General features: G+C 46.3%; 1 protein-coding gene across 1 annotated transcript in view; it reads left to right on the forward strand.

The window, feature by feature from the left end:
• Positions 1-14,819, forward strand: part of LOC142563859 (uncharacterized) — a 36,845-nt gene that overhangs the window by 8,160 nt on the left and 13,866 nt on the right. Inside the window, exons 5-8 of the mRNA XM_075674531.1 lie at positions 2,421-2,464; positions 6,488-6,524; positions 7,337-11,736; positions 13,705-13,756. Of these exons, the coding sequence (XP_075530646.1) occupies positions 2,421-2,464; positions 6,488-6,524; positions 7,337-11,736; positions 13,705-13,756 (4,533 nt within the window). The remainder of the gene's footprint in view (positions 1-2,420; positions 2,465-6,487; positions 6,525-7,336; positions 11,737-13,704; positions 13,757-14,819) is intronic.

A 14,819-nucleotide genomic window follows, 5' to 3' on the forward strand; every position in this document is an offset into this window, starting at 1 on the left:
GGTGACGAGACTCGGGGCCCAAGTGCCAAAATGTTGACAAATTGGTCGTCCACTTCCTGATTAGCACGCCAAGGTGCCCTGCCTTCGTGGTCAAAGCTCATTACCGTGGTGATCCTTTCAATGCGAGTCACGAGTGTGGCATCCATAGCTTAGTCGATGTGTGTGCCGCCAATGTTTGCGCGTGCGCTAAGAGGTTTGTTCGACCCTTGGAAATATGTGCGATTGTCGTAGACAGCACGAAAGAAAATGTGCTACTCGCGTCGTTTGGCGCAAGGACACCGTGCGCAGCTACCTGCTAGACTCTACCACAGCAAAGGGATAATACAGCGCGAGCTCAACCATGAGCTGATGGATAGCTTCTGAGTTCGGCACGCTGTAGGCACCCAAATTGGACGTACTGGCATTCATGCGAATATCCAAATCGAATTTGAACTGCGTGCCACCGTGAGGTTCAGTAGGCTGAGCGTTGCAGGCACTGCCTTGCTCTGCCTTAGCCTTTGCAGTGCAAGGCGTTGAGGGAGTGGGAGCACTGTGATGACTCTTTGATTGCCTGTAACGGTGCTTCTGCTGGATACACTGAAGCACTTTTTGCTGAAGCTGACCACCTGGGGTTAAAGAACCCCAGGTGGTCCTAACTTCCGGAGTCCTCCACTACGGCGTGCCTCATAATCGGAAAGTGGTTTTGGCATGCAAAACCCCATAATTTTTTTTGTAGTAAAATGGTAATTTACTAGTACAGCTGAAATTATTTTCATCATAATTGTCCAAGTTTCCCGATTACAAATATCTAGTTCATTGCTTCTTTTAGCAGTGACTGAATACTGTGCGTCAAATTGCAGCCCGTGGCAAACAACGAACTGTTGTCAAAGTTGGTGTAATTGCTGCGTTTCTTCCGGTGTACTCGACAATTAAGTTGACGTCCAGTTTTCTTTTTGGCGATGCAGATGGCCATGACATCAGAGTTCTCTTGAGGTTTAAATCCTGTCTTAACACGGCTGCGAATGTACCACCTGTGAACGAGCATCCCATTCGCCAAAACATAGGGTTAAAAAGAATGCACCATGAAATGCTAGCTCTGTGTGACATTTGAGCATAAACACGCCTGCAGTTAAATTGGAAGAACCGTTTATATATCTGTATATGTATGCATGTACTTTTTTTTTTTTTTTTTTTTAAGGCAAGGTAGCCCACGACGGTAAGTACATCGCACGCAATGCTTCGAAGGCTACTGAGATGGCTCCTGCTGCTCACTCTCAATCTAAACATAGGGTGTCCTAAGGCTATAAATATTGGGTGTGCACTATACGCAATTCGATGCAAGATTGTCTTACTTTTATGTCTCAACATATGACTTAATTATGGCATGCGTGATGCGAGGCATTGTGGCAAGCCATTTCTCTGACCAGCAGCCTAGCACACCACTAGCAACTGTCTCTTGCTGGAATTGCAAAAGTGTGCAAGTACTGCACGATCTGGCTTAAGCTTCCATCTGCACGTTGTATTTGAAACATGGAAAGTAGGTATCCTCTGGAAAGTGTCTCGGATGATAAACAACTTTGCTGTAAAACTCTAAGACCTGCATGACTGCACTACGTACGTAACTTCCACAGCGTTTCCTCTTGTGTGAAACTGGGCATGCAGTGAGACTCTAGTGCCAGTGTGCAGGGCTATCATTGCAATTGAACTGGCACATGGGGATTTGTCTTTGTTGCCTCTCGTACGAACACTCGAGGACAATTTGTCATCTGCCGCAGTAACTTGGCTGCTGTGGTGTTGAGCTGCCGAGGTCGCGGTTCGATCCCAGCTCCAGCGATCATGTTACGATCAGGGCTAGATGTGGAAACGCTTGTATGCTTAGATTTTAGGTGCACGTTAAAGAACCCTGGATGGTCCAAATTAATCCGGAGCCTCTCCCACTATGGCATGCCTCGTAACCGGATCTTGGCTTTGGCACGGAATTTAATTTGAGTAATTCACTGTCATTTCCTTCTCTGGCATTGGTTAGTATCATTTGAACTCTAGTAGTAGTAATTGTTAGACTTTGTTGAGCAGTATGCAGGCACAAAAGGCTTTTAGAACATTGCAAAGGATATTCCCATTGCGAGTGTACCTGTCCAAGTGTTCTCCACGAGAAAGTGCTGCGGTTTCTTTGTGCATGGGAAATTACAACTGAGAATGACTCTTAATTACCCTTGCATTTAAGAGCATAACACAGTTGAGCCTAAAACAAGAACCGAAGTGCCACTAAAGTCATTCCAAATCTTGCAAGAAATCTGTTCTGACCATGATTCTCGTAGTAAAGTCATGGCAGTAATTATAGTAATTTCATTGTAGTATACTAAAATTCCTATTGTGAGAGCTGCTTTGTGCATCGTACAGTCAAGTGACAAGCCTCTAATTGTTCACATTTGTGCTTCCAGGTTGTTCAAGATCGAACTATCTGGAGAACACAGCTCCAGCTGCGGTGAGTTGATTTGTGCCAAGCATTCCTTGATGCACACATGTATATACATCAACTAACCACGTTAGCCCTTATTAACCAATAGCCTCTTAGCATTGCTGAAGGGCGTAGTCTGAGCAGATTTTTCTCGCATAATCTTTGCCACGTAGAATTTGTATGGTGAAAACTCAAATTAAAGTGTTAAGATTCGCTGCATATCCTCAGCGGTCACTGGACATTCTGTGTCTCATTCACAGATGCATGCAAATTTCTGTGTATCGACACTGGTGCTGTCGAGAGCCTATGAATGTCAATACGTTCAAGGCCCCTGCACACTGTAGCAGGGGTGTTGAAAGTTGGCTTCTCCACAATAAGTTTTTGTTAGGGCAAGCCTCTCTTCTATTTTATGGGGGGTGCTTTGACGTATTGGAATAAACATGTGCCTGTTACCAGTATTGCTGTAACTGTGGCAGGGCTCCTTCACTTTTCTTCAGTGAAATCTTTTTTTTTCTGAAGACATTTTGTTTTCATGATGTTAAATGTAATTTTGCTTTAGTCTATAAAATGCTTTCTTAGGGCCTAAATTCTTCAAAAGATAACAAATTTTGCAAAATAAAAAAAAATCAAGGCAAGAGTCCTAAGGAAAGTACACGAAAGATATGAAAGTAATCTCTAGTTCCTAACAATTCGTAACAGCAGTTATTATACAAAATCTAACATGGACAGCATGCTGTCGTGTAATCACTGTTATGGTCATTTTACAAATGGTGCATTCCTCATAAACCAATAGACCCTCTTCATAATTGTAGTGCTAGATTTCTCGCGAGGCGATTTGCTGACGTAGTGGTGGCATAGTCACTTTTGTAAACGGCCCATGCAAGCACTGTTTGGTTGTATTATGACACAGAAAATGTCATGTGGCTTGTAAGATGCATCCATGTGCAAGAGAAGCCCTAGCATGTGCAGCTCTCGTGTCCCCATTTGAATGACTATACTTCTCAATGGTATGTGCTTTGCACAGAAGTGCATTTGCGATTTACAAAAGGGTCTTTTGCTACTGTAAAAGCAATGGCATACTTCAGATAGTGTGTCAGGCTGAGCTTCTGTTTATAGCTGACTTCTGTTCGCATTTCGCCGCGTTGCGAGGGGTGGTAAAATGCAAAAACACTTGTGTACTTAAGTTTAGGTGCACATTAAAGAACCCCAGGGGGTCCAAATTTCTGGAGTCCCCCACTACAGCGTGCCTCATCTGATTGTGTTTTTGGCACGTAAAACCCCGTTATTTACTTCTTTTTTGCATGCTGCTCGAAATCTGTGTTTGACGTGCTTTGTTTAGACTAACCTGCCCGGTTTATTTTCGTTCTTGCTTTTTTCAGGGCACCAGGCTCAACAGATTAAATTGCGTATGCAGTTTCTGCATGTTCATGTCATAGTTGTGGCTAAATCGTTAGTGGAGCCGCAATTCTGTTTATGTTCCCTTGCTTTGTTACTGTGTTGCGATACACGAATGCCTCAAAAATGACATCAAATATTTGTTGCTCCATGCTATTCCTAGCAGCATCCTTCTTGTGGAGGATGCTGCTGCAATAATAGTGGCTGGTAGAGTACACGCCTCCAGGGCCTTGCATGCAAGGGTCCTGATGAGGCTGAAGTGCTATTGGCACCAACACATTTTAGTATATCATCCCTTTGTCATATATCTTCTGTGGTTTTGGCATGCTTCACTAGCCTTCGTCATTGTCTTAACGCCTATATATTTTACTTGCTTCACAGCGACTGTTCTTAGCCTTGCAACATAACTGTTTTAGCCTTGCCGATACGATGCAGCAATGTTCCATCTACCCTTGGCGTGGGTCAACCATCGACTGCATCGTACCATCTCTTGTAGCTCTTTGCATCAACACCCCCACCCTCCTGCTTGTCATAAATGGCAGAATTGGTGCCCAAATTTAATTTGCTCATTCTGACCTCACAAGCCTTGTGATTTGGCCTATGGGACCTTTTCAGCCCGCTAATATACTGGATGTCCTTGCAAAGACTGCCATGGAGGGAGAGTAGACCATCAAAAGCCGATCACTGGTACACTTGGAGCTGGTTACCCATGCGCATTATTTTTGAAACTTCTGTTGCTTGTAGAGATGACTTCTGTTAATTCAACCGTGACGGGACTGATGTGATTGGTTATCTGGTGGGTTGAATTAATCAAGAAGCAGGGAAGATAACCGATGGTCATTAAGGGTTACGGAATGGATTCCAAAGGAAGGGAAGCATAGCAGGGGGCGGCAGAAAGTTAGGTGGGCGGATGAGATTAAGAAGTTTGCAGGGACAACATGGCCACAAATAGTACATGGCCGGGGTAGTTCGAGAAGTATGGGAGAGGCCTTTGCCCTGCAGTGGACGTAACCAGGCTGATGATGAGAAAGAAATTGCAAGATCGCTGATTCGTTTGGTAGTATTTGCCCCAATTCTAGCTTATCCCTGAATCAAATCTTTTTTTTTTTTTTTTTGAGAGTTCAAAGTAGGAAAGTAATGCAAAAATGACATTAGAAGCACCCAAACAATCGAATTCAACCATGCGTGTCACATTTTAGCAGGAAAAACATAGCTTGCCTCTAATGCTGGCAGTAAGAATTGGATGATTAGTGCACTTACCAGTCACAGAATGGAAATTCATTTACTTTATGTCCATCATCATGACTCTCTGACAGCATTTTATCCATAGCGCATTTGATATTCTGCCTTTATCAAACAGTTCTGCAGCAATCTCAAATTGGATTGTGGCTCGTGCCTAGGCTAATAACTTTGCCGGTTTGTCCTGCAACCCATTCACTTCTCCAGAATGCCAAGAACACGTGACATGACTTGTGGCCTCCAGCTTAACATGTAAAGTAACTTAGCGTTTGAATGCACCTTCAGAAATTCAGTGCAAGCAGCTCATCATTATCATGATAGGCGAGAACTCTATCTGCCACCATTCATGGTTGCCATCTTGCGATGGTGATGACTCTGAGTAGACTGGCTCTGGCGTGCCAATCTTGTGTGACCTTGTGGAATTGCACAATGCGTATTAGCAACAGTGCAAATTGCGTGCATGTAATTCTTTCTGTACAAGCTGCCAAATCACTAAAAATGTGCAGGAGACCCTCTGCTGCCCTGTCAGAAGCATCACGCTTGCAACTTCTGCAAGCGCTCTTGCATAGATCTGATTTTATTTTTTTCAGTGATGCCCATTAACAGGATTTTCACAGCTGTTATTTTTTTTTTTTGCAGTGGAAGGCAAAGTGCCACAGTGTGCTTGGCATCAGTCCGCAATGAAACCTGTATTGGAGTCCCAAATTTTTGCCTTGAATTGGGGGAAACAAATCGATGACTAAAATAACTTGCATGCACCTTGCATGAACGGACACATTCTGTGCAGCTTTTTAGCCGGTCATCCATCATTATTTTTTGTATCATGTTTTACCCGCTTCAAGTTCCGGGTCAGCGAGGAGTTTATGCCGGTGCAGTGCTCAGGAGCAGCCAGCAACCCAGTCTGTGTTTGTGAACCGTAAAGCAGTCGCGTGTGCTGGGCACATGTTCTTGGCATTGTCACTTTCGGCATTGTCGCTTTCCGTGCATGCTTATTTGGTCGTTGAGCAAGCCTGGATGGCCTAATTGGCTGCTTGAACACTGTCACGCGAAGGCATCGTTGAAAGTGATCGTCCAAGAATACGTCCCCTGCGGCATTGATGAGAACATGCTGGCAGTGTTGATGAATCTCGTCTAATAACAGCTAGTAAACACCCTTTTACAAGGGTGTGAGAACTTGCATGTGCAGCTTCGCCATATCTTCATGTATGCGAACCTGCAACTGATACATCTGCAAAGGATTTTTTTTTTCTCTAATCTATATATGGCTGTGTGTCAAGTGTAACTTCGAAGTATCTCTTGAACCTTGCTGTAACACTTTTGGCCCAGCCAAGGCAGTGGCTGGTTACTGCAGCATAAATTTTTTTTTTCATTCTTCACCTTCTGTATAGTAAAGCTGCTCGCTCTTTTTTGTTGCAGAGAATGCACTGGAAGCTGGCTCGGCGACCATGCCCGGGTAAGTTGCTGCAGTGCAAGTCATTCTGGCAGTGCAGGCCTTTCTGGGTTTGTGTGGAATTTTCGCATCTGCTCGACAAATGCGATTTCCACAACTTGGACCTCGATGAAATCAACTGGTCTTCACGGCAAACCTTACTGGTGGCCTATGTGCGGAATTCTCATAATTTTAACAATAGTGTAGCGGCACAGATATTGGTGTGTTGCAAGCATTTAAGGCATGTGCTACAAGTTCCCACTGCTCCTTGCATTTTCTTTATTTTGAATTCGCATAGTGCTAGTCTTGCATTACAGTCCAGTACTTGCGGCTACTGTAGGAGCTACAGTATCGTGCAGCCGAGCACGTGGTTGCTGGTTTGATTCCCATTGTACTGTACTTTGGGTGCAAGTTTAAGAAGCCCCGGGTGATCAAAATTAATCCCAAGCGTTTCACTACAGTGTCGCACGCAACACTGTGCGCTTTCGGAACGTTAAACGTTATTTAATTATGGCAGTGAGCATGAACTTATTGCAAAAGCCAAGTAGGCTGTAGAGCTTTCTGCATAATGAAAAAAAAATGAGCGCAAATGGGACAGCGACTCAAAGAAAGGCACTCGTCATCATTTCCTAGTGTCCCTATCATGTTTAAATTCTTCTTTCTTTTTTTCATTATGACACCAACTCTGCCATCAGTTGCAGCAAATTGTTGACAGTGTGGAGGTTCTGCTACTGTGCCCCTTCGTGGCTTTTGCACGAAAGATTTTAAGATTCGTATGTTGATGCTTCGTTTTGAGACGTGGCATTCTCAGTTTGCACTTGTTCTGTCATGGCTAGGAACAAGACGCTGCCGGGCAATGCTGCCGAAGACCTGGTGGGCGAGGCGGTCCAGTTGCTGCAGTACGACCATACGCCCCTCGAGCAGAGCTTCTACCATGGTACAGACAACAGCGATGCCGAGGCTGCGTCCCCGACAATGAGCGCATCTGTTTTAATGGAGGAAGCACAGTCTTGTCTCGTGTTCGCTCAACACGGGGACGTCACTGTTGCCTCTGAAGGCGCTGCCAGCCAATTTGGCCTCAACACGACCTTGGCCCTTAGGAATATGGACATTACCTGCGTTGGCACTCACACAGTTGACCAGACCACAGTTCACCAGACGACCACCACCACGCATCTGATAAATACAATGCTCGCTGACAGGAGCATGGAAATGACATTTGCTGGCAACCCTGCTCATAACCAGGCAGCTGCTACATTGCTAAGGACATTTGTGGACAAAGGCGCAGACAGCACTCTTGCCAGCACCTCTGCACTTCACCAGGGGGCTGGAAATCTGTCTAGAACCAACATCTTTTCAACCAAGGGAAACATCACGGCCGGACCGCAAGATATCGCAGAGTTTCGTGGTGACGCCACAGTGCAGCTTCAAGACACTATGAACATCACTTGTGCAGTTGGTTCCACAAGTTTTGCGAGAGGTGCTGCTAACGATACGGACATTGGAGCTGTTAAATGTGCTGGTCAGGGGACAGTTCTCAGCGCAGCAATCCCTGCCCCTGCTGTTGCATGTGCTGACAACGTTTCATGCACGGCTGCGCTGTTTGATCTCTCTGCCTTTGTGGCATCAAGCCGCCGCAATGATGTCTCCGACATTATGGGCAAGGATGACATCACAGAAGCATCGTGCACTCAATCTGGCCCGTCTGTCCAGGCTCTGGGCAGTTCCAACACAGGTTACGTGGGTATGAAGAGCACAATGAAGGAAACAGGCAGTGTGGGAGCCGTTTGCTCTGCCAGCAACATTTCAAACGCTGCTGGTCAATTTGATCTCGCCGCCTTCGTGGCATCAGGCCGCCTCAATGATGTGTGCGAGATAATGGGCACCCAGTCTGACCCATCTGCTCCTAGTGGTGCAACTTGTTCCGACACAAGTGACGTAGGCATGGAGCATGTTGTAAAAGAGACTGCCAGCAGAGGCCTTTCACCTGTGGAAACATTGGCAGTGACTGATTACTTGGCAGCTACCACAAACATAGCCGGTCTTGACGTGACTGCAGGGCCACCCTTGGCTAGCTTTGCTCAGCTGCCGAATGCAGATTTTTCTGCCTCTTGCGCCAGGCCGAATGCCCGTGCTCCGGTTAGCCTTGCTTCCGGTGAGTGCAGAACTGAAAGCCAGATGTTGCACAACTCCCAGGCCATGATGCCGACTTGGGGCCAGAAGAATCTGCAAAGCTGCAACTCTCCTCCTGGTGCCATTGGGCGTTCACGGCATCTCAACACAAATGCTGTCGGTGCCACCGGCATGGGCACCAACGCGGATGACTCGGAGGAGTTAGCACAGCATGCTGAGGCGCAAAGTAGAACTACCCGCGGTGGGAAAAATTTCGATGCTCAAAAGACTAGCCTGCTCCCTAGTGCAATGGACATGACTTGCAAGAGTTCAGCGGTACCCACTCTTCATGATGCAGGCATAACTAGTGCACCAGTTGTGAGCCAGCAACTCGAAAATCTCACGACTGTGTTTCCGGATGTCATGAATATGACCTGCACTGACCGAGCGGTATCAGCAAGGGTAGCTTGTAGTGGCACACGCCTTTCGTGTGCCAACCCAGCTTCGATGACTCTGCGCTACGACGATGCTAACCTGACGGGCGCAATGAACATAACTTGCCGAAGCACTACAATGTGCCCTTTGCTTGTCGCAGATACAACTGACCTCAACGTAGAGCCAAATGCACAGCTTAATGAGGCGCACGCACCACATGCAGTTTCCGTCGGAACTCGTCGGGACATCAATGAGCATAGTCTTGACCAGGCAAGCAGTCATTTCCCTTTGGAGGGACTGAACGTTGTGGCCCCCGGTGCTGGAGCTCCTGGAGATGGAAATATTGACGGTGCTGCTGAAGACCCACACGAGTCTGTGGCTTCCTTGAACGCCACCGTCGGGAACAAGAGTAGCATGAATTCCTGCCACAGTCTGGCTTTCTTGTGTGTACCTGCCAGTGCTGAGGTGGGCGTTGCTGCATCTGTGGCAGAGTTCACGGATACTGTGCTACAGGACCTCCCGGTTCCAAGTGAAATAGCTGCTCCTTTATTTTTGAAAGCCGCTCCATCGGACAAACCGATGGACAAGCTGTCCCATGTGGAACGTGAGACTTTGAGCACAGCACCCTTAAGACCCACGCCTTTGAAAGGCAGCACAAACGTGAGCATGAGGGGCTCTGAAAGCAACTGCCTCAATGCTCGTGCATTGCCTGTCAATGTCCTGGCTGGCAAAGATGGCATTGCTTATCAGCATCTTGCTAGCCCTATCGCTAAAAGAAGTGACAAAGGAGTTTTGGGCCCAACAAGAATGGCAAGCGGAGTGCCATCATCGATATCAAAGAGCTGGAATGCTGCTTCAAAGGTGAATCTGACTGCTGCGACCGAGATGTTCAACTCTTTGACTGACTCGACTGTAAACCTTTCTAACGTAACAGCACAGCTGGAGATGCCTTCTGAATACGTCGGCTCGCTGTCACTTTTGGCTGACGTGTTCTCTCCAGAAAGGGTTGCCAAGGAAAATGCAGAAGCACGACACGTCAGTACAAGTGCATCTAAAAGTCTCGCCAAAGCACAGCAGCAACCAAGTGCCAGTCTTTCGCATCTTGCGATGGATCGAGGCCAGCACTCTACAGATAATGGCGACGTTGGAGCAAATCTCGACAAGATTTCGGCATCAGATGGAGATGCTCAACGAGACCAAGCTGTTGCCGGTCTTTCGTCTTCAAAGAAAAGTTTGCCTGTGACAGCTACGAGCGCTGACATCTCTGAAGTGAACCTCGGGCCTGTGCCCAAGCACCTTGATACTGCGCTCGAGAAAAACACTACGGGGACGTCGACAACAATGGCAGACAAGTGTCCACAACCCAACACTATCTGTTCACCTGTGAGTAGTCTTAATGCTACCTTTGCTCCTGACACCCAGCCTGTCAGTGCAAGCTTGTCAGCATGTCTGCACAACATTGAACCCACCCAGAAGAGTGCAACGTTTCTAGTGTCTTCTGCAAAGAATGCAAGGCCCAGTGCCACATTTGCTGTCTTGTCTCCTGTCTGCAGAGTCATTTGCATTGACAATAGCACCACTTTGGACGAAGGCAACAGAGATGTATCTCTTGTACCAGAAGATCCTCGTCCCTCCGCAGCCCACCGTCTCTTGGGGAAGGAGCCTGCTGTGACAGCAGACGAATTGGACAACAGTTGCAGAGACCGAAGTGCCGCCCTTTCGAGGTATAGGAAAAAATTGGAGTTTACTGAAATCAGGCCACGACCTCCCCAAAACGGTACAGAAAGCACTTGTGGTGGTCGTATTGCTGGCAGCTGCAGAGAAGACTCTTGCCGAAACATGCCAACTGTCTCTGTCTCGAGCACGCAGTGTTCAGACATGTCCCGCTCTCGGACTTGTCCTGACTATGTTGCCTCTCGTAAGCTGCATGGTACATCGTCGGCTTCATTGACTGTGTTCCAAAGTTCCACCGGAGGCCGCTCCAATGACATAGAGATGCTGATGGACACCTCAGAGCCACCCCTCGTCACGAACAGTCCACCAACTTCCTCTGTGGACAGCTTGCAACCCTCCAGGAGCAATGAGATCGCTGTCCAGCCAGTGAGCCGTGTGGAAGTAGGGGAGCGCCCCAGTGAAGCAGCACTGGCATCGGGTACTGGTGTCTGCATTCCGGCCAACATGTTTTACTCCTCTTCTGGGAAAAGGCGGAGCAGGCCGTTGACGCCTTCAAAGCCGTTGGACAAGTGCAGGTCAACGGCAAAGAAAAGGCGGCTGGCACAGGCGGGTCCGAAAGCCGGCGGCTCAAAGCGCCACCTCTGCTCACCTGCATCGACCGACAAAAAGCGTCTGAAAGGGTTACAGGAGGGGCGTACTGCAGCTAAGTCGGTGCAAAAGGCAGCCGCTGGTGTCGCAAGTACTCGCAAGACGGCGCAGCACAGAACCGAATCAACGGCGAGTACGGAGGACATCTTGCGGTCTGTCTTTTCGTACAGACCAAAGCTACGAAGCCTACCTCCATCTCCTGTGGCTAGCTCTAGTCCCAAAGACAGCCCGGATCCGCTGGCTCGCTTGAAGTGGCCCAAGGGCTTGGTGTTGCCAGATGACTTGCTGTTGCCAGGTGACCTGAGTTCCTCGGCTACCATGAGTTCTGTACAAGCAAGGCCCTCTCTGAACTTGGACAATGTAAACGGTAATTAAGTTTTTCACATTCCTTCACTAGTTCATTTGAAGAAAGATTCCTTTAGTCCCAAGTGGAACAAATTGCTATGAAATCGATGATGTCATGCTGGCGGTGATGTTTCAGCAGAAAATTGAGAAAATGGAAATTTTGCCTTTATTTCCTCTAAGCAGGATTGTGCAAATAGGAATTTTTGAGTTTGAATGCAGTACGAACAAAGTATGAATGACTGCCAACTTTTCCAATGTTATAGTAAAATGTCCGATTTCTAGTGCTTCCTTGAGATTGTAATAATGACGCCAATAATTTCACTATTTATAGGCATCCTGCAAGGACAAAAGTGATCTCCACAGAATGCAAATATGCTCATAGAGCAATTTCTGAATATGCTCATAGAGCAATTTTGGGCCTGCTCAGTTATTCAGATTTACTGGCAATTGTGCCACATTTAAAATGGCAGGTGAAATATTTGGCTGCTGTTGCATGAATATTCCATGAATAAATATCCTGACCATTTATTTTTCGATGATTCGGGTGACTTTTGCTACGAATATAGAGCAATGTTAGTTTTGACAATTGTTTTGAATATCTATTCTACGTCTTATGTAGAAAAGAACTTTCTATTGCGATAGCAAGTATACAGACACTCCAAGCTAACTTTTCCCGTCTGCATCGCCGCGAGTTTCTGTATATATTTAGGTATATGCCGGTTATATTGCCACATCATTCTATCACTGAAGTTGCTTATACCAGGTCTCTCCTTCTTGACAAAATTATTCCTCAGCATTTTGAGGCTGGCAGCCCACAAACAAATGTCGCGAGACACTGAAAGCACATGCCTTTGATCTTAAGTCTTCTCGGACTCAAATATTAAGTGCGATACAGTAACGGTGCCCAAAACTGAAAACGTTGCAGTTTTATTCGTGTGGCTGTGCGCTACCTCCGGGATCGGCTCGGGAAACTTTGAAACATACCTGATATGGAAAAGTGGTGGTAAAGTCGCTGGGAAGGACGTTGGCTTTAATAAACATTAATGAAATCGTGTAATGGCAGGATTCAATCTGAGGAGCCCAAGCACAACAGCTTGTTTTTACTTTGTTCGCTTACGTTTACTTCAGTTCATACTGCAACTATGGCTGTGATTCTTGCACTTCGTGTAATATTCTAATATGTTGCTATCACATTCATTGCTTAACCCTTATGGAGAAATTGATATTTTTTTGCTAAATCTTATTTTTTGGCTTTGACGGTATTACTTTTTACATTTTAATGTTTGCAGGTTTATAGAATACTTTCTGAGTAGCTTTAGAATAATGAACAGAAAACAATGTTCATTCTAGTATTAATATTGGCAACTTTCTGCCAGTACGTTGCACATTACCAAGTCTCGCTCATTAACAGCACAAATGGAGCATTGGGAACAAATATGCAGATCATGTGCTTACGTATGACTTCTTGGAGTGTGTGATGATTGTGGTTTAGCTTGTCAAGTTTGGTTCCCTGAGTGACCGAGCCTGTTCTGCAGCGTGACTTCTCACATTTTACATCTACTGTGACCTTGGGGATGAAATTTATCGTTGACTGAGCAGAGCAGACGATTCTGAAGTATTCCTATTTACAAATGGTGACTCTTCGACTTTTAAGGACAGAATGAAACGGGACAATATTCGATTCACTATTCTAAAGTTTGCAATATTTGCACATTCCTACTTCTGAGGAACCACTTGCCACAAAATTAATGAAGGTAAGGGTTTTGAGAGAACTAGTACAAACTGATTTAGTGCTCCTCTTTAATGTTCCTTAAAAAGCTCACTCATTACCCCGTGATCTCGGTAAGCTGAGTTGTCTTTCACAGCAACCTGTTGTGTCGGATACTGACCAATATTATGTCCCAATCCCCGGTGCTGTATATGTATTAGGGGGCGTTTGCATGTTCCCTGTCTGATCACCTTGCAATTTCGTGCCTTTTCCTTCCTTTAGGCGCCCTTGCTGAAGCTTCGGCAGCCTTGTCAGCTGAAAAGGATGCAGACAAGTAAGTCCCTATTACATTCTTTTTTTAGGGGTGTGCGAATAGAGAAAAAAAAATTGTGGAATATTAAATACCAAAATTTGTCGCAGAATGTAATGTGTGCAAATTCTGAGCAAGAATATATGGTGCTGCACTTGCTCCTTAGTCTCTTAGCATTGCATAACAAGAATGTAGCTAGCTATGAGTAACTTAGGTACATAGAAGCGAAGATATACAGTATGATCTATTATAGGAAACGCCAAATTAGTATGCCAGCAGTGATTACTGCTCAGTTTTAGTACGTGAAGGTCTGAAAATATTTTTGCGAGAAATTTCTGTTTAATCATTAGTGATGTTCTCAGCCTTATAGTGGGCCTGCGTTTCGCGGCATTATTTTTATTCCGCAGAAGGTTAGCCTTTCCAGTTTTTAAATTGGACTCAACCAAATTTATGACGGTTAGGTTATCGTAAGGCCAATCTGTGTGAAAGGACTGCACATAGCCAACGGTACAGAGCAGGCGCCACTTATTTGAAAAGTGGCAAACCACGAACCTTGCGAAGAATCTGAAATCTGGAGGGTCGCACGATGCTCGCTCGCTCTGGCATGGGATTTCCCAATGATTGGCGGAAAAGAGCGCCACAAAGGCCAACTCTCCCAGTTTGCACGGGAGACTCCTGAATTCTGACTGATCCTTCAGATTGCACAAACACGGCCGTAAACCTTTTCTCACTAGATTGTAAATAAAGGTGTCTTCAGTAATATGGTGCGTCGTTGCATTGGTTCAATGCTAATCTTAGCAACTTCTTGTCTCCCGGCTAAAGTCGAGCGATGCCGAGCAAGCATGCTTTATCGGGTTCACCTGGGCGTCTCCTTCACTCGACGTAACATGGCCGCGCATTAAAGCTAAGTGGCACAGGCGCAACGGGGGCCAGAGATGGAGCTTCGTGTCATCTGCCAAAGCACAGCACGGCACTCTCCCATGCTTTAGCAGACGACGCGAAGCCTCGCCTGCATCGCTTAGCTTCGAAGTGCGGTCGTGTGCGCTGACACTTTGCAGAGCGCAGTCACGCGCACGCGCACGCACGC

The sequence above is a fragment of the Dermacentor variabilis genome, chromosome 11 (genome assembly GCF_050947875.1).
Source record: "Dermacentor variabilis isolate Ectoservices chromosome 11, ASM5094787v1, whole genome shotgun sequence".
NCBI classification, from domain to species: domain Eukaryota; kingdom Metazoa; phylum Arthropoda; class Arachnida; order Ixodida; family Ixodidae; genus Dermacentor; species Dermacentor variabilis.